Raw genomic sequence first — 22,634 nt, 5'->3', positions numbered from 1 at the left:
TTGGAGAAGGTCAGCTTGTTACTATCACTGCACTCACATCAGCTTCCACACAGACAGCAGAGCACTTTTCTAGTATGAAAAGTTGACTATATTGTTCTACTACATGGAGTCCTCAGAGACTTGGCATACATAGGAGAAAATACAACCTTTATGTTATATTATACAATCTTTTAAGATCTACTCATTTTTTTTTCCTTCCCTAGGTCCAATCTTTCTCATACACTCACTTTGACTACAACTGCAGGGCAGCCCCCCACAACTGTGGACTAAGGTATATCCTCTCTTTATAGTGCAGCCGGTTAACTACAATTGGTCAGTTAAACTCCCTTGCTCATGTGGTTAACTCATTCCCAAGCTTAGGAATACAGTCATTCCTTTGTAATGTCTTCTATGACTTTCCAAGAAAATACTGTCTTTTCTCCTTTGTCCTGTAAAGGAAGTTGTGTCACTTACTAGAACTGTGCCTTCCATAGTACCTACTGCCCCTTCTTACACAGGAGATGCATGAGAAGCCCCCCAGAGGTAGAGTCCAGAATAGAGCTGACCTACAAATGTTACTGCTACCCCATTACGGTGAATATAGCAATGGATACAAACCCTAGAAATAGGCAGGTAAGTGTTTCTCATATCATATTACAAATATGTAAGCAAACTAGAGCTTGGAAATGTAAAACAACTGGTCCATGAAGTAGAAGTATAATGAGAAATAGGTGCTCCTCCATTAAGCCATAACATTCCCCAAGCCACTCAAAGCACAGAGCTACACCAGCGTTCCACACATGAACATCACTAACCAACTGAACAGGGATATGTAAATTAGTTAACTGATGCAGAAACCACACATTAATGTGCAAACAAACAGGGACTTCTTTAAGCTAAATGGGCATGAATATGCAAATGAACTGGCGGCAATTCAGAGGATGTCATCACAACTCTAGGAATGAACATCCTATATTATGACTATTACAATATTCATGTAGCATTCCTACACACTGTCATATATTACTATAATATGGCTTTTTGAGTTTAAATTTGTGGGGAAGCCAAAAGTAACTTGATGCGTATTTTCATTCACACCACAATCACAAACTAAAAATCAGATGTGAGCATGAAGAATTCTGAAAACTCTATATAGTACCAGGCTGCCAGCACCATTTACAACTTAACTGAACATTCTATTTTTAAATTAAGGTGCTTTAGAAAGAGGTTAATCTGATCCTTCAAGATATGGCTCCTCCCGATATGCCCAGCTTCATTTAACATACACAAGTAGGTCACACTCTAATAGCTACATATAAAAGTGTTACTTTTCCTATATGGGTCCTTATAAAGTTGTACAAATGAACTTCAACAGTATTCAGAAAACTCGTGCGTGGTAACATGTACTGTTTGCCCCTATGCTAATGACCTTTCTCTTCCTGTGGCCACCTCTACAGAATTGTGTGTTACTCCCGTGGATGTCAGGACAAGCAGCGGCAACTACGTTGGTGTTGCTCTGCAGGGTCTGTTTCCCAAAGCAACAAATTCGAATGAGTACAAATCACTCAACACAAGTGGGGTTCCCTAGTTACCTCTGAAACGTGGATTAGGAGGGAACAGCTTCTCCTTGAGCTCCCTTTCAAGGACTTATTCACTCTGTGCCCAGCCATTGACATGCTGTCCCTTTTCATCTGAAAAGCGTTCCATGTGGACAGGATGCTCTGTCTTTTCTAACATTTGCATATGCAAACATGCAATGCCATCCAGTGTGTCACAGTGCCGCCATTACCTTGTGGCATTAGAACTTAGAGTGTATGTAGGACTGGAAGTAACAGTAACACAAAAGATCCTAGAGACTTAGCACAGAGATCTTATCCTTGTGGATGGGATGGTAGCTCTGGCTGAGTACATCATAGAGGAGTGGAACTGCAGCGGGCAAGAGCCTGAGCTCCTTCTTCTGTTAGCTCTACTGTCCTTACAGTATGGCCTCATCTGCATTACCTAAGAAGCTCCTCACCACATTCCAACATAAGTGTCTTCACATACATGCTGGACTGGAGGAGAAGGATATGCTGTTTCTTCTTTTACATATGTGACCTGAAGTAACACACAATTGTTTTTCTTACACACTACTGGCAAGAAATAAATCATATATCTGTAGCTAGCTGCAGGCAATGTTTGAAATCCTTATAGTCTATGTAGCCCCAAAATTATGCAAATCTCAGGGATTGTATGAGAACAGAGCTGAGGGAAAACAATGCTGGCTGTAAATGTCAGCCTGGGTTACTAACAGTCCCTCTTCTATGCATAGGAGGATGGTTATATAAAGCGCAGTAGAATTACACAGTAGCCAGTTAGAAAACTGGTTACATACATTATTGTACGCTGCCGGTTAATGAAACACAAGTAAACATATAATGAAGTTGTACAGGATCAATGAATACACAGGAAAAGAAAATATAAAAAACAAACACATTCAAGCTGAGGACTCCAGCTCAGGCTTGGTAACAAATGCATACTGCAGCTATGAGGAAAAGTAACACAGGTAGGCCAAGAGGGAAAGTATCTGGTGCAGACATTATCTTCTGGTGAGCTACTTAAGTCAGCTAAGAGCTCAGGAGGAAGTTGCAGATTTGGGGTGTGGAGGGGGTAATAAGGTTTCACTGGGATGGTGCAAACCAAAAATGTGCCCTACTGTCAGAAAAGTCCAGATCCAGGGGCTGGGGATTTAGCTCAGTGGTAGAGCGCTTACCTAGGAAGCGCAAGGCCCTGGGTTCGGTCCCCAGCTCCGAAAAAAAAAAAAAAAAAAAAGTCCAGATCCACTCAGGATTTATACAGAGAAACATCAATCTAGATATATGGTGTTATATTATGGCCTTAAAGTACACCTTTTAATTACTTGCTCATTCCGTACTTTACATGAGATATATAACATGTAAAATACTGTCTATGACATTTGCACCATTTACAGAAAAGAGTAAAAAGGCAGCACAGCTATTGTGAGAGTCTCTGGGCTCAGTGGACAATGTTCCTGAGTGTGTGTGCCTTCTCGGCTTAGCTTCTGTGCATTCTGTTACTAAACAATAGCCACCTGAATAATACGCTCTTCATTTCTATCTGCTTCCGACAGCCATCTAAACTCATTTATATCTGCTATATCTGTGTGAAGACAAAGAGACAGACAGAGAGAGAGAAGACAGACAAGCAGACAGAGGGCAGGTTTCATATGGTTGAGTATAACTGAGTCACTGTACAGTAGTTCATTCACTTTCCCCACCACACAGCACTCTGCGTAAATCTTCTGCACTTCATATAATAATCCCTTTGGTAATAAACAGGGGACCTGTTTCTAGGTTTTTCCTATTTGAACAATACTACTATGAACAGTCTTCTGAATACATTTTACCTTTCATATCTGAGTTATCAATCAATTAAAATCTTATTTTTCTAAATGGTACAATGAACAAATTCAATTTTATGTTCTCTTTTTCTATATAATCAATTATCACACCACCTTTCTTGATTCATCTTTCTTTTATCAATCTATAATGTCAGCTCTCTGTTGAACTAAGTTTCAATGTGTGTGGAGATTTATCTGCTTCTGATAACGCAGTCTATAATGGCTGACAATGGTCTTCCAGGAACCTTCATTGAAAAGGGGCAAAGGGCAGGAGAGGTAACCGAATACACAGAACCCAAGTCCTTCTTACCAAACTATGACCACTTTAATTTATTCTCTCTTCTGAACTGTGGAATCAGACTTAAACAGGACAAGTGCTCTATACCTAAGAATAGTCCTGAATAGCACTAGCCAGTTGTCAGGAGCCATTTAGCCTGCTTCTGTAAAAGCCTCCCTGTCAGGCAGAGTCAAGACAGGCCAGGGTATACTGGCAGATTTCCTGGCCTACTGACGCATGGGATGATAAGAGGAAATACACTTGAAGCTCATGGCAAGAGGCTTAATGTTCTGTTAATCTTTAAGGAAGGAACAGCAAGGCTTTCAGATAGGGTACAGATATCCAGTGTATGGCAGCCATTGTTTCTGCTAGCTTGTGATTTGTTGCCCATGATACTGTGAAGTATATAAAGCTTGTGATAATTAAACTTGAGGCTGCCACAGTACCCACTGGACAGCCCTCCCAAGTTCTAACTTTTGTCTCTGAGTCTTCTTATCCATCTTCCCCATAATCATCCTCACTCCCTACTCGGAGGACTGGTCAACCTTGCACCAGCAGGACTGGTGAACCAGTGAGCTCTGAAACCCTGTTGAGACTAAACTCTACTGTTTTATTTTCTAGACTCAATACTACCTGCGTCTTAGTATCAATTTCTTTTGAATTCTGTGAATAGGTTACATGAGGCAATTTCTCCCTTATAGAGACCTCTGAAAGGTTCTACCCAGCAGCAGACTAAAACAGATGCAGACACCCACTGCCAAAACTGAATGGAGGCCAAGGACTCTTATGGAAGAATTGGAAGAAGAACTGAAGGCCCTGAAGGGGGCAGGAACCCCACGGGAAGATCAACAGAGTCAACTAACCTGGACCCCTGGGAGCTCTCAGAGATGGAACCATTAACCAAAGAGCATACATGGGCTAGACTAAGGCCCATGGCACAAAACAGCAAATGTGTAGCTCAGTATCCACAAGTGCCTTGTCTGGTTTGAGTGGGAGAGAATGTGCTTATCTGGCAGAGACTAAATGTACCAAGGTGGAGGGATATACAGGGGGCTGCACCCTCTCAGAGGAGAAGGGGAGGGAGGAGGGACACTGAGGATGGGATGGAGGCAGTATTTGGGATATAAATAAATAAATAATACATTCTTACAACACTTTTGTGTTTTTAAAGAAACCAAAATTCTCACTCAGCTGTCTTTTATCTTCTAGGTACATAGTCTCGTAAATTCCAGCCACTTATACATGACTCAGCTAACATTGAATCCCATCTCCAACCAATACTGTGTAAATAGGAAACCATATGAACCCAGATTCTTTCAAGGAAAAAACAATTGATTTTGTAAATTAAACTGCCAAATATTTTTAAATAAAATAAACTTCTCAATTACATAAAGAGGGTAATATATTACCCTCTTTACATATTAGGTAAACCTAATAAAAATTTGGAATAAAAAGTTTTTATTTCCAATATGATTTCATTAGTGCCTTAAGTTTGTCCATACATGAAAAAAGTCTATTTATAACTTACTAGTTCTTAGAAACAGATGAATAAATTAACATTATACAAACTCTATTATAAGCTCATTATTTGACAGATCTTACCATAAGTAAGTTAAGATCATTCCTTTTATAAGCAAGGATATGAAGACACAAAAGGGAATACAGTTTTACACTGTATTAACAGCTAAACCAGAAGAGATAATATAAAAGATTAAAGTTAGTTTGAAATAATTATATGTAATTTTCAAAAAAGGAACTTCTTTCATGTACTCTGCATATTGTTAGTTATTAACCAAGTCATTAAGTAAAATTTAAAAGACTACAAAGAATTTCCTAATCAAATTTCAGGACATGAAGTTCTACAAGCGTTTCTTGTGTTTAAGAATGTAGAACAAATGTGCAGAGTGAGTATAAAGTCACTGCACTAAATACCACACCTCACTCCATCCCAAATGTCCCCGAACATGTGCACATCAATGATACCTTGTTAAATGCTCTGCACTACACAGCAGTTTGCAGCTTCTGAGATTGCCATTATAAATCATTTTGTAAAAAGGATCATCACCTCATGGTTAATGTACATCAAATGTTGTCTTACCTGAAGGCAAAGCGCCTACAAGGACATTAATTACATACAGTGTCATTATATATTCACATTCTAGTCATTGGAAATCCCTCAAAAGGAAAACTTCAGGAAGTTTGTATCAGTCAGAGTCCAGTTCCCCTGATGCCAGCACATCCATATGTACTGTGGGAAGCAGAGCTGCTGAGCAAAGGGAGTTCCGGGAGCTGAAGCTTAGAGTCTTTTAATGCCAGGGTGAGAGAAAAGCCACTCGTTAAACTGATAGGAATAAAGCTGGCACTCCAAGGGTAGATCCCTGAGAACATGCAGAAAGCTAAGAAGCCCCAAGACAGGGGAAAACTGTAATCAAAACAGAATACATTTCTGCCTAAATCTATGGCCATTAATAAACTCTACCTATACATGAGTCTTACTGTATTGAAAACTGAGGAACAATAAATCACAGGATTCTGATTTTGGCTTATTAAACTTATTACTAGAATTTCTTAAATAGGTCTATGTATGCTTATAAACTAGGAAACTTCACTATGATATATATATATGAGATATATCTACATATATACAGATATGTACATATATATATATGAAGAATACTAAGAGCATACAAACACAAAATCGTGCATGCTTGTGTATGCTAAATACAAGTTCCATGTTACAAGTGCTCATCCTATATTTTAAAGAACCTAATTTATTCCCAACTTTATTCTGAACAACATTTATATCTGGGCAACTACACTGCAACAATAAATAATATAATTTGTACTTTGGTGAAAGGAGGTATAGACTAACAAGCTAACAAGAAAACAAGGCACACCAAAGAAGGGTATCATGACAGAAATGTCTGAATGTTGTGTGAAACACTAACAGGATGAGGGGTGATCCAGACACAGTAATGCAATCTGGGCAGGAGACACAGATCCAGTGATCTAATGTTCCTAGGCACTAAGCAAAGCCTTGTCTGAACTGATGGTAACTGGGGAGAGTTCTAGAGTGAACAGAGTAGAAACCCCAGGAGCAAATCCTTACAAAAGGATGAGGAGACAAAAGAGCAAGTAGCAAGGGGAAGAACAAGTGCGACAAATGCAGAAGAGTGAACACAGGAGTCTGCCATCATGGACAGCACTGTGACCTGGAGAATGACAGCTCAATGGACTAGAGTTGAGAGTCTAGGAGCCATAGGCAGACGCAACCTTTCCTCAGTGCACTGCTTTAATTTAAATCAAAAGTCAGTCTAATTTCTCCCACAATATAAACATCTAACTTAATAGTCTAACACCTACTTGAGCAGCCAGAAATCGAGAGCATTATTTGTTAAGTCAGAAAACTGAGGTACAGTTGAAGTGATTAAACTAAGAGCTGTTTGTCCATGAGTAGCAGTATTTTGATTTTCTCAACTCTCCCAAGTGAATGTGTTCATGAATTTTATTATTCTGCAAATTTACACATTAAAATAGAGAAGACATATTTAAGTTAAGCTAAATGTTCATTAAAACAAGATTCCCCTTTACTTACAACAATGCTGTCTAAGCAGTACAACGAGGCAGTTGAGAGGCTCAGAACAACAGGAAGCCAATGATTAATACATGCATACACAAGTTAGATTTCCACCTGTTATCCCACACACTTTGAAGTAGCACTCCCACCTCCTCAGTCCCGACTGCCAACGGCGGGCTATATAATGAACCATCTGTATCAGAACAGTAAGAGCCAATTGAGATGGGCTGATAGTACCAAAGAAATCTCATTTTTAAATTCATTTTCCCTCTGGTGTACTGGTAGACTAAGCAACATTTTTAATTGCATGATAAATCACATGCTGGCAAGAACTTAACTTTGTAAAACTTGAGCTTTTTAATGTCACTTTGATGGTCATTATGATGGATTTCTTTGCTGCACCTCAGCAACAGAAGGAAAAACTGACCCCATGAACCAAACCACTGAGAGGAAAAGCCTACAGCTATGTGGCCTTAAAAGAAGATACGGAAATCTGGCCAGTCTCTTAGGACCCGGATGACCTACTCAATTAGGCTTTTTCAAGAGTGAGTGTGGTGCTTGCAACGGTCATATTAATGAATGACTGAAAAGAAGACACCATTTTAAAATAGAGAATAGGTGTGATTTCTCTCTTTTTTTTTTTCCCTCTGAAATGTTAAAAGCACTCATCAGAGAAACTTTTGCTCCTGAACCAAACACCCTCAAACCTTCACAAAAGCTAGTCAGCTGATCCACTGCCTCCCCAAGCACATGAGGTGTCAGTACACTACAGTACCTTTTAATGGCTATTATAAATGTGTTCACAACCTTTTCTCTCTGGTAACCAAAGCCGTTCCTGCAATCATGCTCAGCACACTCAGTGTACCGAACTTCTGGTGCAGAGTGCAGTATTCAGTGAGTGTTCTAAAGGATGAGAAAGTTAGATTGAACTCATTCTTCCGTTTCCTATCGTGTAACTTGGCTATTTTCCTTTTTCCTTCCACTTATGTACAGCAGTTTCCCCCTGGGGTTGGCAACTCTAGAACAACTTTTCTACTTAATAATGAGTCAGTGTAAGGATGCATGGTCCTTCCTCTTTAAATGTGGAAATGCATGTAAACCTACCACAAAGATAAAGGCTGTTAGTCACCACACCTGTCGTGGCTCTACCTCCCACTAAGGCAATCTCTATCTATCTCATACCTTAAGTATCCTTACTCATTCTCTTGCAGTGAGCCTGTTGAGGGTGCATGTGCACTAACAAACACTGTAAGAAGCAGTCTTTGTCATAAATTCTGCCAGGTAAACAATGGCCCATGGTATACTATGGGGCACACTCACAAAGAGAACAGGGAAGACACATGGCAGTAAAACACTAAACAGCAGGGCCAAACCCAAAGAGGGAATATGTGTCTGAAACAGAGGGGAGTGGAAAGGAAAGCAAGGGAGCTCACTAGAATGAATAAGTAACAAATAATTTTACCTCGGAAGTCAGGTTGGGCTTAACATAAGAAAAAGGACAGAGGGAAAAACAGAATTTCTCTGTGTGTGCGTGTGTGTGTGTGTGCGTGTGTGTATGTGTGTGTGTTGGGGGGGAGGGGGGGACTGCTACTAAGATGGGAAAGTCAGAGAGAGACTGAGAGGAAGATATGGAGAGAGAAGCTGACTCCCAATCACGGCACCAGAAAGAACATTATAGGCAAGAAGGACACCATCCCATTAACAATGAACTAAATACTGCCTTCTGCATTAATTAAAGTCAACTTCTCAAAGCATCTTCACAGGATCATAATTAAGGGGGAAAAAAGCAAAAGCAAAGAGAAAGAATAATTTACCTGTGCCTGTTCAGCTAGCAGTGAGAGCTAGCAGTTGCTAGTGTTAGTAGCTAGAGCTAGCTAGCACTAGCTGCTAGTGTTCAGCTAGCAGTGAGCATTGAGGCTCAGAACTGGCTACTCTGAATTGCCAGCTCTTCTGTCTCTTAAGAAATCATGGACCACAGAGGAGAACTGAAAAGTCCACAAGGCTCCACCACAGAGTTCTTACTATGCTCACTGTCTCAGAAACAGCATGTGGCACTAGTCACTAATAACTTGGCCCTGAGTGACAGACAGGGACACTGCTGCTGCACTGATTACATCTAAGTGCTGTTTTACCTACAAGTGCTAAGTGAGTATTTGTGCTATGGTGCAGGGATATGTTAGAAGAGACTGTGCTGAGGACAGAGATCCTACACACACTCTGTAATTACTACTCAATTACAGAGTCAACACATAACTGCCCTTTCAAATATTCATCCTTTTTTTTAAGAATGAAATGATCAGGAATTAATTTTAGGGGAAGGCCTTGTAAGGGTTAAAAGGATTTAATATTAGATAGATGGCAGAAAAATTATAGGGACAAATTTGAAGTATTTAGTAAATACACACATACATACAACACCGCCAAACCACACAAAACAGGACAGTAGGAAAAATGTTCCACTAGCCCTCAATAACCTGGCGTGACCCAAAGGAGCACCTTACGTGGGATCCCAACCCTACAAACTCAAGTCCATGTCACTACTACTGCCACGCCATTCCACACGTTTCAGTGTACTCCTTTTCTCTCCACCTCTCCTAGAAAGTAGCTACCTTCTAGAGCTGGGTCAGCATTGTGCTCCACTCCATGCCTGATAGAAGGGGTCAGTTCTAATCTAGATCAGGAGTCACAATACCTTAATAGCAAATAAATAGATGTCGTGATGCCAATCTCATTCTAATGCTTACAGAGCATGTTTCGAGCCTTATACTTCTGGCTAGTATGCTCTTTGAGACAATTACTGCAATGAGATATGAGAGAGTACAGCAAAGATTTTTGAAAAACATTACAGGTTAATAGCGTGGTAATAAAGGTGGACATGGGATGACTAGGAAGCATTCCGAAAACCAAGAAAGGCTGGCTAGTTACCACATAGTGTTTGTTCTAAGGAAGATCTATGATGAGTATGACCAACTAAGAAACTGTGTAGGCCAGTCACAGCAAAATAATCAAAATAGCCCTGTGCGTAAATGACTCTAAAAGTATTCAAATCCATCTCTTTGTAAAGTCCAAGTTCTAAAATATTCACTCTGTTCTCTGAACTCCTCTAGCAATTCTATACATGTGATCTATCAAGTTATTAATATGTATGTCACCAAGCCGTTGTTGAGATATCTGTAAGCAGTAAGTGCATGTTCATCCGCTATGGATAGTAAAACTCAAATATGTTCAAATTTCTTACATAAAATAATACAGAATCTACACATAACTTACAAACATTCACTCTTGTTACTCGAAGTCATCGTTTTATAATGACTAATATGATATAAATGCTATAGCAATAGCTGCCCTATTAAAGTATTTAAGCTATGATAGAAAGAGCCAATATGTGTTTAGCATAGAAGCAACTTCACAAAGAATGTACGGATAGGAGGGCTGACCATGCACACATGTGTACACATGTCTCTCTTTGTTAACTGGATCTTAAATCTCTATCTTAAATTTCTTTTTATTTGACTTCCATTTCTTATAACACCTAATAATGATTAGGAAACCCTCATAAATCTTTCTTCATATATGTGTTTCACCATGGCTAGGGTGGCAATTTGAACAGGTATAGCCCCCATGGGCTTATATATTTGATACTTGAATTAGGTCATTAGGGAGGGGGGCTACTTGACAGGAATCAGGAGGTGTAGCCTTGTGGAGCAAGTGAGGCCTCTTAGGAGTCAGTGTATCACTGGGAACTGTGCTTTGAGGTTTCATAGGCTCAAGGCAGGCTGGCGCTCTCTCTCTCTCTCTCTCTCTCTCTCTCTCTCTCTCTCTCTCTCTCTCTCTCTGCCTGCAGATCTAAATATAGTACTCTTAGCTCCTTCTCCAGCACCATGTCTACATGTGCAACTCCATGCTTCCTGCCATGTTGATAATATACTAAAACTCTGAACCAGAAGCTATCCCCCAATGAAACATTTTCCTTTCTAAGAGTTGCCTTGGTCGAGGTGAAGAAAGTCACAGCAACAGAAACCGTAAGATAGTATCTATTTCTTTGTCACAAAATATAATGTTGGTACCTCATATCTTATTTTATTTATATTATAATTTATTTTAAAAATATTTCCCCTGCAAATTAAAACTTGCTAGTAAGCACAAATGGGTCCAAATATCTTATGGGTCAATTTACAAGGCGAAAGCACACTATCCAGAAAGCATCTGTGAACTCTTTACATGACAAAGGCTGAGCTTCCCATTTTCCACCTGCCAGACTCCAGAAGACTTCAAAAGTAATAAACAAAAGGACAATCATACTGGCCGACATAAGACTAGCATTTTATTTAAATGCTGCTGGACTCAGTCTTGCTTCAACACATCTGCTTAGAATTTCCACCTCAGTGGCAAGGCGGTCTTTAGTTTTAGTATTAGTTTTAGAAGCTTGATATCAGACGTTGGGAAATGACAGGGTAGTAATGGGAAAGGACTAACAATTCATTAGAATTTGTTGTCTAAAAGGAACTGTGAAAGCAGAACATACACTCACATGCTCTCCACTGCAGACGATCCTGCAGACAACTGATTTTCTAGAGAAGTGCAATCAATCACTTACCTTGAAGTTCTCCACTCCGACTGTACAGCTCCCTTCTCTGTTCTCGGAGATAGGCGCTCATACTGATAGCATGGGAGGATGATTCAAACCTAAAATGCAGCACACGGTACCACACAGTTAAGTCATGTAGGGCCATCCATCTCTATGCTCCCCAAAAATTCTATCCTATTCTTGTCCGTATAACATTCCCTGGTGTATAACAATTATGACATATTGGCTATACCATAAAAAGTCCAGAGAGCACTGCCCAAACCTTGTTTTATAAAGAAGATCCCTGCTAGTGTTCCTCTCAGGAGTATTTGGATCTTTTCCCTTTTGCCTTCTTCACCTACAATAATACTGCCCTCCTCCACTTCTGTTACCTTCAGATCCTCATAGCCATAGTCATCATCATTATATCAGAGCATGACTACATCTACAGCAACAAATGTATCCTACAAAGTCATTCTAATTGGGCTACTACCCAAATCAAAACCCATCACTGACTAACCTCTGCCTAAGCAGACATAATGGCTCTTCAGAGCAGTTTTCTTCCTGAATTGATAAATTAAAAGATTAATGCAGAGGATTCAAGAAAAGACCAGTGATATCAAAAAAGCAAGGCATCATTAGTCCCTAACTAAATGTTCTAAAAAAGACTTTCCAAATGGCTGCTAGTTTTAGCCTGCTATATAGCACCATTTAAGTATTCTCCAGGAACTGTTTAGGTCAGAAACATGGGAAACAGAATTGTGGTAAAGAATGGGTCTCTAAAGGTTAAAACAAGGAACACAAAACAAATCGGTCATAAAGAATAGCTTATAGGTATAAATAAAGCAAAGTGAAACTGTGACTGTATCAAATAGCAAATCCTTTGATGAGTAACAGATTCCCTTTCGTATCTGAGACTTTCAAAGCCAGGAAAAGAAGCTGAGGAAAGAAGGGATCCTTCCAAGAACTCTTCCTTTAAAGGGTCAACAACATAGGGAGAAAGCAACGGAGTCTGTGGACTCAAGGACCGGCAGCAACAAGAAAGGAGCATCATTTTCTTAATCATGTCTCTTTTATCCAGCCCTTGACAAGGAGCATGAATACCAAGATGAGTATCAGCCTGGGAAGGAAATACTTCAGTTACTTGATCTGCTCTCCGCACCCCACCAAGAACTAAGAGCACCAAGAGCCAGAAGCAGGGCGAAGTGTGCAGTACTTCAAACGTGCCACCTGCCAGTCAAGTGCAGAAAAGGAGCCACTGACCTCCAAAAGCCTGCTGACAGCTATTGATCAGAGATCGCAAAGGAAAAAACAACTCTCAAGCGAAGAATAAAGAAGTAAATGTACAATAAGAGAGAACTTAAACACAATTAACCTTGGCTAAGGGCAATTAAAGAGGGTAATAAAGTCCTTCACAGATTCGATAGAAATAGATTATAGCTCTCCACAATCTGAGTCCTTTATGACTTGATAGGCTTGCTATTCATGAACTCTCTTTCTGTTTGCAACAAGTCATACACTGAGATAATTTTATAGCAAAAGAGGCATGAGAGATTCTTTAGTCTCACCTCCTTATTTGATAGTGAAAGCCACTGAGGCAAGCTCAGATATGAGACCTACTCAGGCCTGCATGGCTCATTAACAGTGGATCCAAGTTAAAAGTGAGCAGATCTGTTTAACTGCCCAATTCTGGGACGATAATGAGTTTTATTTCTGCCCAATAATAATAATAATAAATGTATAAGAATTATTTAATATTTTTCATTTCTAACAATTAGGGGGTTCCCCCCACACCAACCCCAACCCTACAATTTGGGCAACACTGAATGATTGAATATGTGTGCTTGGTCTCAGCCTGAAGACAGTGATGGCTGAGAACATGGCATGTGAGAACCCTGACGCCTGCTTTCTTCAATTTAGAAGGTCTTTGCTGAGTCTTTGCTGCCAACATAACACAATCCTGAAAAAAGAGAACCAAGAAAGACCACCCTTGATCAGTTGGCCATATGTTTTAAGTGCCAATTGGTGTAGAAGGGCCCAGCCCACGGTGGGTGTCACCATCCTCAGGCATGTAGACCCACACTGTATTAAAAAGTTGGCTGAGAAGCCCAGCGGGAGAGAGCAAATAAGTAAGCAATATTATCCGGACCCTTCACACACAGTTGCTACTTCAGTTCAAGCCCGGAGTTCCTCAATAATGGTCTAATCTGGAAATTTAAGCCAAATATGCCCCTTCATCCCCAACATGCTTTTGGTCTGAATATTCATCAGAGAAAGAACAAGTACATAGGGTAAAGGTAAGTATAGCTTTCAAAGGAGAAAGAACTAGGGAGGGAAGGAGAGAGAGAAACTGAGTGACAGAAGAAAGGGACAGTAATATGCACACAAACAGGAGTAAAAGCCTGAAGAGAGAACGACACTGAAGTGTGTGTGTGTGTGTGTGTGTGTGTGTGTGTGTGTGTGTGTGTGTGTGTGTGTGCACATGCATACACATATATATGTTCTGGTGGCTTTTGAAGTTATACTGCTGCAAAAATATAATTTATAATCAGGTTCAAAGATTAAGCAAATTTCAAGTTTAAAAACAGTAAAAATATGAAATAAAATACACAATGTGCTTATTTTAATTTTTTTTCCTTTTTTCAAATAAAAGTGTATGATGGCTCATGAAGATCATCGTTCAACCTGGAGGATGAAACAGAATATGGATATTGTTAAGCTCAAGGGCATGAACATACAGACCCTTGGCAAGTATAGTTCCTGTGTTCTTTTGCTTTTTTCTTTTTTGCTTTTTTTTTTCTTTTAAGATTTCTTTATTATATATAATTACACTGTAGCTATCTTCAGACACACCAGAAGTGGGCATCAGATCTCTTTAAAGATGGTCGTGAGTCACTATGTACTTGCTGGGATTTGAACGTAGGACTTCTGGAAGAACAGTCAGTGTTCTTAACCACTGAGCCATCTCTCCAGCCTTTCTTCAAATGTGTTCTTTTTAATGTCCTTGTTTGAGCATCTCTGGGAAAAAGAGACTGTCTCTGCAGGCTACTGCGATTTGTCAGTTGTGGTAAGGCTTTTTACTCTCAACCAGCTGCAGACACAAACTATATTTCAGGGTGAGAGGCTTCTCTCCTCTTGTCTGTATCTCACTACAACTTGAGGGATCTATCGCTTTACATAATTTACTTAATATTTCTCATGGATGAGCTTTTGTTTATGAGACTTTTGTATTTATAGAACTTAGTAAGGAATGAAGCTTAGGTTCTGCTGCTTACAGTTGCTAAAATTTGACTAATACCAAATGAAATAGCTTTATTGGAATCATTTTGATAAACTCACCATGTGCACAGAATCTTGTACATAAAAAGTATTCAATCAGCACCAGCTGGCAGTATTACTAACATCACTGTCACCAAGAAATGCACATTCTGAGCACATGGCTTGGTAGAGCTCACTAAAATGGTAATTAAGAAAAATTAAAAGCTTCTGGATTGTTCCTGTATTAAAAACAAAGGTTATTTTTGGCACTGGGGGCTTTGTCAAGGATAACATATTTCATTTCCTTTAATTTAATATAAAATTCCCCAGAAATACCTGGGAAGTTTTACTTCTCTTGATTTTGTATAAAAGTCCCAGAAACTACCTTTAAAAATGTACTGAGAGTTATAGATAGTCCGATAGCCATTCGAAAACAGCCACTTTACCTGACAGAAGGCAACAAGATACAAAATAAAATATGTTCACTTCCTATAAATTGCTCCAAGGCAGCTTCAGCTAGCAAATGTGTGGCTGTGGATGGTGTAGAAAGCCCTCACCCTCAGAGCTGGCTCTCCACACTGTGATACGTACTTGAAAAGAGAATTCTTTGGCCTTTGTGGTTTCTTCTTGGCAAAAAAGGCTGCGAACTCTCGTCCAGTACTGGCATAGCTTAGTTGAGCTGACGGCTCTGACGCAGTACGTGTGTTCTTCATATCCAAGTATTCAGTCAACAGCATCTGCACAATCACAATGAGGAGTTGAATTTATTGTACAAATATATTTAAAAACCTCATCTCAGACTTTGAGAATATATTAGCCTAGGTATTCATTCTTCTATTCAAAGATATAAGAAAAGCTTTATTACGGCCATAAAATAATATTCTTGTTAGCAATTCACAGGGAACGGGAGTTTATAGGCATTGGAACATGCCAGGTAGCATGTTGAGGGAATTCGTCAAAATTCTTCTTTACTTAGCATTTAATCCTCATTATTGCAAAGTATAGCAGCATTAGCAGCAATGGCCTAACATTTACTGAGCACACTCACTGTGCTCTAGGCAACGCATTACTCTGTTTAGATGTATCAGGTTGTGGGTTCAGAGAGATTTGTAAGCTGCAAAGCAGTCACCGATGGGCTAATGGCAGGGTCCATGCTGTAACCCTTCGTTCTGTCAGCACTATATACAAGCATGACAGCACACCTGTCAAGGAAGGCCTAGGAGGTGGGGCTGAGTAAGGTACTCCTGACCTGCCAAGCTTACTAGAACTGCTATTTACCTTGAAATGGGGGGGAGGGGAGGCAATTGTTTTTGATTAACTTCTTCCAAAAGGTACTCCTTATAAGATCAACTCACTACAGAATCACAAGGTTTGGAGCCTGCGCTAGAGGCAACTAGTTAGCAGAATTCTAAACAATCCATGAAAAAACAGAAATCAGAAAGCACAATAGTTCCTAAAAAATACCTAATAACTTGATTCTGTCATTAAAAAAAAAAGACAAAACTACCAACGTTTTTCAGAGAGTCAAAGTTGCATCTGATTTACTCACTCATTGAACATTAATCTATTTTAAATATCATCATCGTAAACCAATTCTGAAGCCTATGAGCATTATTTAGTAACTTGGAAGGTCTGCCACAAGCAAACATGTTATTTAAACATTAGAAGTTTTTTAAACATTAGCATTCTTTTGAGTCTCAAATCCATTAAGTCTGAATTTCTATCTATATTCTGTAGTTGAAGATTAGATCTTAAATTTTTCCAAATCCTGTTCATGACCAGGTGTTCCACAGAGCTTCACAAACTCTTTTTAAGAGCAGTACTGTGGGTATCAACAGCTTCTGCACAATAGAAATGGTGCAGGAATCCACAAAACACTGTAATGGAATGGGAAACGCTTACCTTACTTATGGGACCGTGAGAGTACTATCCACCAAGTTCATAAAGCAACAGGAACAAATATCATCTCTGATAAGCATCACTCAACTATCTGGTATGAGGGAGACACTGATTTGAGTCTCCACTTACAGTTCAACTGAGGAACGTGACCAGGCTGTGGACTGAGAGCTACTGGAAAGATACTCAGCCATATACGATCAAAAGAAAGCTAGGATACTCAAAAACAATTTCAAAGTGACAGAGATAGAAAGATCTTTACTAATTCACAGTGTCAAGTGCTGGACTTATCCCCAACAAGAGAGATAGGCCACTGTGAAAGCGTAAGGCTACACTGAACCCAGCGATTGCTGTAAGGCCTTGCTTACGCTGCAGGAAAGAAGAGATGGCCTTCACAATAAATCACTGACCAAGCAGGGCAGAACAACAAGCACTCCCCGGAGCCCTGGACCTTAAGATCAGGGGTCTTTCCCCATGTCAGTGACCTCCCTGTTTGTCTGGCTCTCCCCCAGGATATCACCACCTTTAAACAGATTCTACTTCTGTCTTCTCATCAAAATTCACCTTTGGCGATTATGTGCTATCTGAAATCCTTAATTCCTTTTTGTCTTTAGGTCCCAAAGTTCTAAAAGTAGCCTTCACATCTATGGTTTCCTTTGCCATGGTATGTTTTACTGCTGATGCCTCTCACAAATTATATCCCCACATGTGTAAGGGTATGCTTGACTTTACTCACATTTCAAAGGTAAAATCCAATTTGCTAAAACTTAAATTATTTTCAGATACAAGCAGCTATTCCTCCAGTTGACATTTTATTTTTACACATTGTTTATTCTTACCGCCTAACTTTAAATGTAGGACTACTTTAATAATTTTTAATTATAATATAATTAAATCATTTCAACCTACCCTTTTATCTCCCCAACACTTCCTAGGTGTCCCCTTATTCTCTATATGAATTTGAATATGATATACTGACATATATTCCTGAATCCATAAACACAACTTTCCGTATAATGTAAGCTATATATGTGTGTATGTGTATATATGTATACATGCTCATACATATCATATACATGTGTGTAAATATATATGATCTCAGGGCTAGTAATGGAATAAACAACTACCCAAGGTAGTGAAGTAATAGATCTTAGAAGAGGACCTACAAACACCACCTCACTAAACCAGTATGTTCCCTAACAACACGATAAATATTTACCATGTTCTGACAATTAGTCTAGTTATAACCTCTCATCACAGAAATTCCTCTTGGAAACAGATAGGGATCAGTACAGAAAGCCTTAGCTGATCAAACATAGAGAACTAGAGATTGTGTGGTGCCCAGTCCCAACTGATATGTCTACAAACACAATCCGTGTGCACAGCTCTGCCAGTATACTCGTGGGTTAGCAGTTGTCGCTGTGTCCATTAGAAATCCCATGATGTAACGAAGCAACAAAATTCTGAAATGTATAAGTTCCTGAACACTAGTAACATCATTCTGAAGGAACTCCTCACTTACCACTTAATCTCGTTTATTTAACACATTATCTATGAGAAGTATTTAGTTATGCATAGAGTTTTCTAAAAATAAATATGAAATTTGTAGGCTTATTATTAACATGACTCCACATGTAAGGGGAAGATATCTTTCCATGTGTAAGGGAAAAGGGGTTCTGAGTTTTTGGCTTTCTGTGGTTGTACTAATTCAATTCTCTTTACAGCATTTTTTTGAACAGTGATCTTTTTATGTAATCTCTCCTTAGTCTTACAATAACAACTAGCTGTATCTATCTTGCCAGTTGAACTTTGATGGGGAGAACAGATTAGTATTACTCATAATGGCCTCACAGCCAAATGTAAGATATTTCCAAAGGAGGCTGGCTGGCCACTTGCCTAATGTTAGGTTAGTGGTAGAACTAAGTATTCCATATACACATGGTGATGAAATGAAATATTCAAGAAAAATAGCACTTTCAAAAAGGTGTTTGTTCATCTAGCTCATAGTTCATACACATATGTAAAGATTTGTTCGTATCTGTGTATAGACATCTATATTGAGCAGACTGTACATTGCAATAATAAATCTTGAGTAAAACTTATGAACAGACATCATGACCCAGGAGATTACTGTCCACCCTCACTATCTCACCCAACTTACAACCTATGCAGCTACTGGAGTTTCTCCAAGGATTTCTCCTGCATGTTTGTTTTCCTTCTTTTGTGTTTTGTTTTGTCTATTTCCTGTTTGTGGGTTTTTATAACCTTCTCTCTGAGTTCAAGCCACAGCTTTTCTTTGTATCTCTGATACCTAACACGGCATCCTAAGCAGTGCAGCTGCTCACTTAGTTACCTGAATTGAAAGTAATATAATCTAAAGGGCAGCTCCTCACTGGTGTTCCACATTCACAGATGAGCTCCCCAGGGTAGAGCTACGGCACCCATGGTGAAACTTCAGGCTTTCTCAGGTACATTAATTTACTCACATCATGGGAGCAGCATTTATTAAATTTCTGCTCCAATGAGATAAGTGCTACCCTAATGACCCCAAAGAGTTAATGCATCTTGGAAAAGGGCCAAATTGCTCTCTGGAGACAGTTTATTCAATTAAGTACCTAAGACCCAGCATTTCCAATTAGCAGTTTAGTTACTAAAGACGCTTTCATATTGGTTCTCTATAACATGTGACTATTCACACATATTAAAAACCACTTATAATTCATTCAAAATGAGATCACAGAAATAACAGGTACAGATCCAGATTCAATTAACATTTATTTGTATCTACAGAATGCTAGGAAGTATGCTAAAGACTGTCTTATTGGGGTTTGAGAGAAACACTGTTAGGCCTGGGAGGTACTAAAGTTTGAAAGCACTAAGAATACAGCACCTAGATACAGAGATAAATAAAGGAGTCCACAAAGAAAACCGCAGTTGGCTTATCCAGAATCAAGGCCCTATGTACCCTGCTTTGAATGTATATGCCTAGTGGCCCTAACTAGAAAGGACTTCATGGATACCTAAGTTCTTCTGCTCCTGTAAGAACCAATCCGATCCCATGCTGCCTTCAAAGCCTTTTCTGTACCTTTAAGTGCTTCCAGGATCACCAGCAGCTATGTGTATGTTTCCCCAGGCCTGGCAGGTAACCATCTACAGCTGGATATTAAACTTTCACCTGTCACTTAACCTCCTTATGTAACTTGACAAGAAAGCACTTTGCTTAAAACTCTGTATTACCACAACTTCATATAAAGCTCAAATATCATTTTAAAATCTTTGTAATTAAAACTCAATTAAAATTATTCACTCTAGACTTCTTGTAGGCTTTTGTTTTAAAAAAAATTCTATCTCCAACATAAAATTTCATATCTATATTAGGTTTTTTTATTACATATACTATTTATACTAAGAAGTTACATGGTAATTCAAAACATGGAACTAAATTATTTCATCTATCTGTTACAAATGAGGTTGATAATAAATTAAAAGGTCGATCAAATGAGCTACACTGATTACTTAAATTAGTTTATAGTACAGATAGAAACTCTAGGGTCAAAAATGGAGAACTGATAATTCTGGTGTAAAATTTAATTATTTTAGATTCACTTTCTCATCTAACTTTATTTTTTAATACTTCCTTATTTTAATCTGATCTCTTATTCAAAAACAATGTCTGATCATAAAAATTTCACGATACTGAAATATACGAAGATGCAAGTATTCTCTAATAGTAGCTATATGGAATATATATTGCTAATTTGCCTCTCTTCATATGTGACCTCATGATTTTACTGATCATCTCTAAACACTAAAAGCAGTGCCCTGACATACATAAGGTACCTTATTACTTACATGCATTCATCAATGGGAACTAACTCTGTTCCTAAGTGAAATAAAAAAAATGTGCTTCATAGACAGCATATGATCCAGTATAACCCTGTCCACTTTGAATTATTTGCCACCCAACCTGTATGCATCAACACATGTCGGCCTATACATGATATTACATGACCCTGCACCACCCAACTCTCCTCCTTCCTGCACCTGTAACTCAAGAACAGGACCTGGAATCCTATAGCTGAAGTACTGAGCTTTGAAAATAGTTGTATACCGTAATTATTTTTGTAATGATTTATCCAGTGGTGAAATGATAGAAAGTCAGTAAAGAAGGATGACGAATGTGATCACACACGACCTGAGACTGCATGCCTGAAAACAGGACTGGAGAATACTACAAGGAGGGGCTGTGAGCATCACTTGCAGTACTGCAGAGCACCACACCTCCACCTAGTTAGCCTCGACACCGTGCTCCCCCTGTGTAATAAGCTCATGGGAGAAAGCAAGTTAGAGAGAAGGAAAAGATAGCAACCTATTTAAATAGCAACCATGTTAACGCAGAAGCAATGCAGTACAATTCATGTACTTCATGTTCTCTGCTAATTGCTTAAGACATCCTGCTATAGCGAAGACAGCAACAGTAGCCATATCCTAGTCTTCTTTAAATGCCAGCTCTTAATAGCAAACCCCCAAAAGGTCTTAATTGCATTTACCAGGAGCTCATGAACTTTAAAAGTTGTTAATCAGATTTCCATGTAAATGGAATAACGATTAAAGGTTAAGTACAGGTTTCTGAAATTTCAGAAGTTGAGAATATATTGCCCTTCATCGGGGGAGGGGGATAGCAGTCTTGACAAGAACCAAACATCTTAATTAAACATGCAAAACTACCAAGCTTATTTTTGTATGAAGTTCTATTTCCAAATGTCAAAGTTAATCATGCACTTGACTAAAATGTGTAATATTCTCTCTGCTAGAGAAGAAACGGTGCAGTATTGTAGTATTCTTTTCTGAGAAAACATCTACAAGTCTCCAAAGTTCTTCCCCTATCCTCCTGCACCTGACTTCACCTATGCTACAGGGAACCCTAAGAGTCACATGGAAATGCCATCAACACGGAGATTTTAATTGCTCCCTATCTGACGAGTAATCCACCACAGGGTTGGGTTTTTTTTTTTTTTCAGTTTCAATTTATATGATTTGGAGAAACATGAGGCACTTCCCCATAAATTCACTGCACCTGTGTCCCTGGAGTGACATGTTGACAAATGAACATGACATCTCCTCAAACTCCAAAAAGAATTTATAATTCCTAGAAACAATATATTTGATCAATTATAGTGTCATCACAGTTGAAAGAAAAATCCTGTCTTTGGAGCAACATCCCACAGTTTCTGAGGGCCTACGTTCTGCAAAAGAATGAAGGGAAGCCCGAGGCACATGCTCACACCATCTCTAGTACTTCTTCCAGGTCTCCAGCTGAATAGAGACCAGGTACAGCAACCACTGATATAATAATAAGATGGAAAGACTTTGCCCCAGAAAAAATAAAGGACTCAAGCAAATAACATCTGCATTATACTATCTAGCCAGAAGAAAAATAAATATTCCTTAATCCAGGTAAACATTTATGGGGAAAAAAAAGTCTCAGAAACTCTATTGTCTCTAACTATACTTTCAATTCTCCACTTTCCTTCCTACAAGTTTGAGAGAATTCTGTGTTTGCTCAACACACACTCTCACAGCGCTGCTTCATTTGTTTGTTTTACAAAGTCTGAGTTCTCAGCACTGCTGCTGGAGCTACAGCTACGACGATAGGAGAACAGCCTTGGTGAGATTCATT

The 22,634-nt window shown here is 39.0% G+C and overlaps 1 protein-coding gene across 3 annotated transcripts in view; it reads right to left on the bottom strand.

Moving 5' to 3' along the window:
• Positions 1 to 22,634, bottom strand: part of Exoc4 (exocyst complex component 4) — a 776,646-nt gene that overhangs the window by 552,164 nt on the left and 201,848 nt on the right. For all 3 annotated transcript variants that reach the window (XM_039106944.2, XM_039106942.2, NM_053875.1), the window contains 2 exon segments: positions 15,650 to 15,795; positions 11,831 to 11,919 (listed from right to left, as the gene is read on the bottom strand). In XM_039106944.2, the coding sequence (XP_038962872.1) occupies positions 11,831 to 11,919; positions 15,650 to 15,795 (235 nt within the window).

This window comes from Rattus norvegicus, chromosome 4, assembly GCF_036323735.1.
Source record: "Rattus norvegicus strain BN/NHsdMcwi chromosome 4, GRCr8, whole genome shotgun sequence".
Classification (NCBI taxonomy): domain Eukaryota; kingdom Metazoa; phylum Chordata; class Mammalia; order Rodentia; family Muridae; genus Rattus; species Rattus norvegicus.
This window is presented reverse-complemented; position numbering and strand designations above follow the sequence as displayed.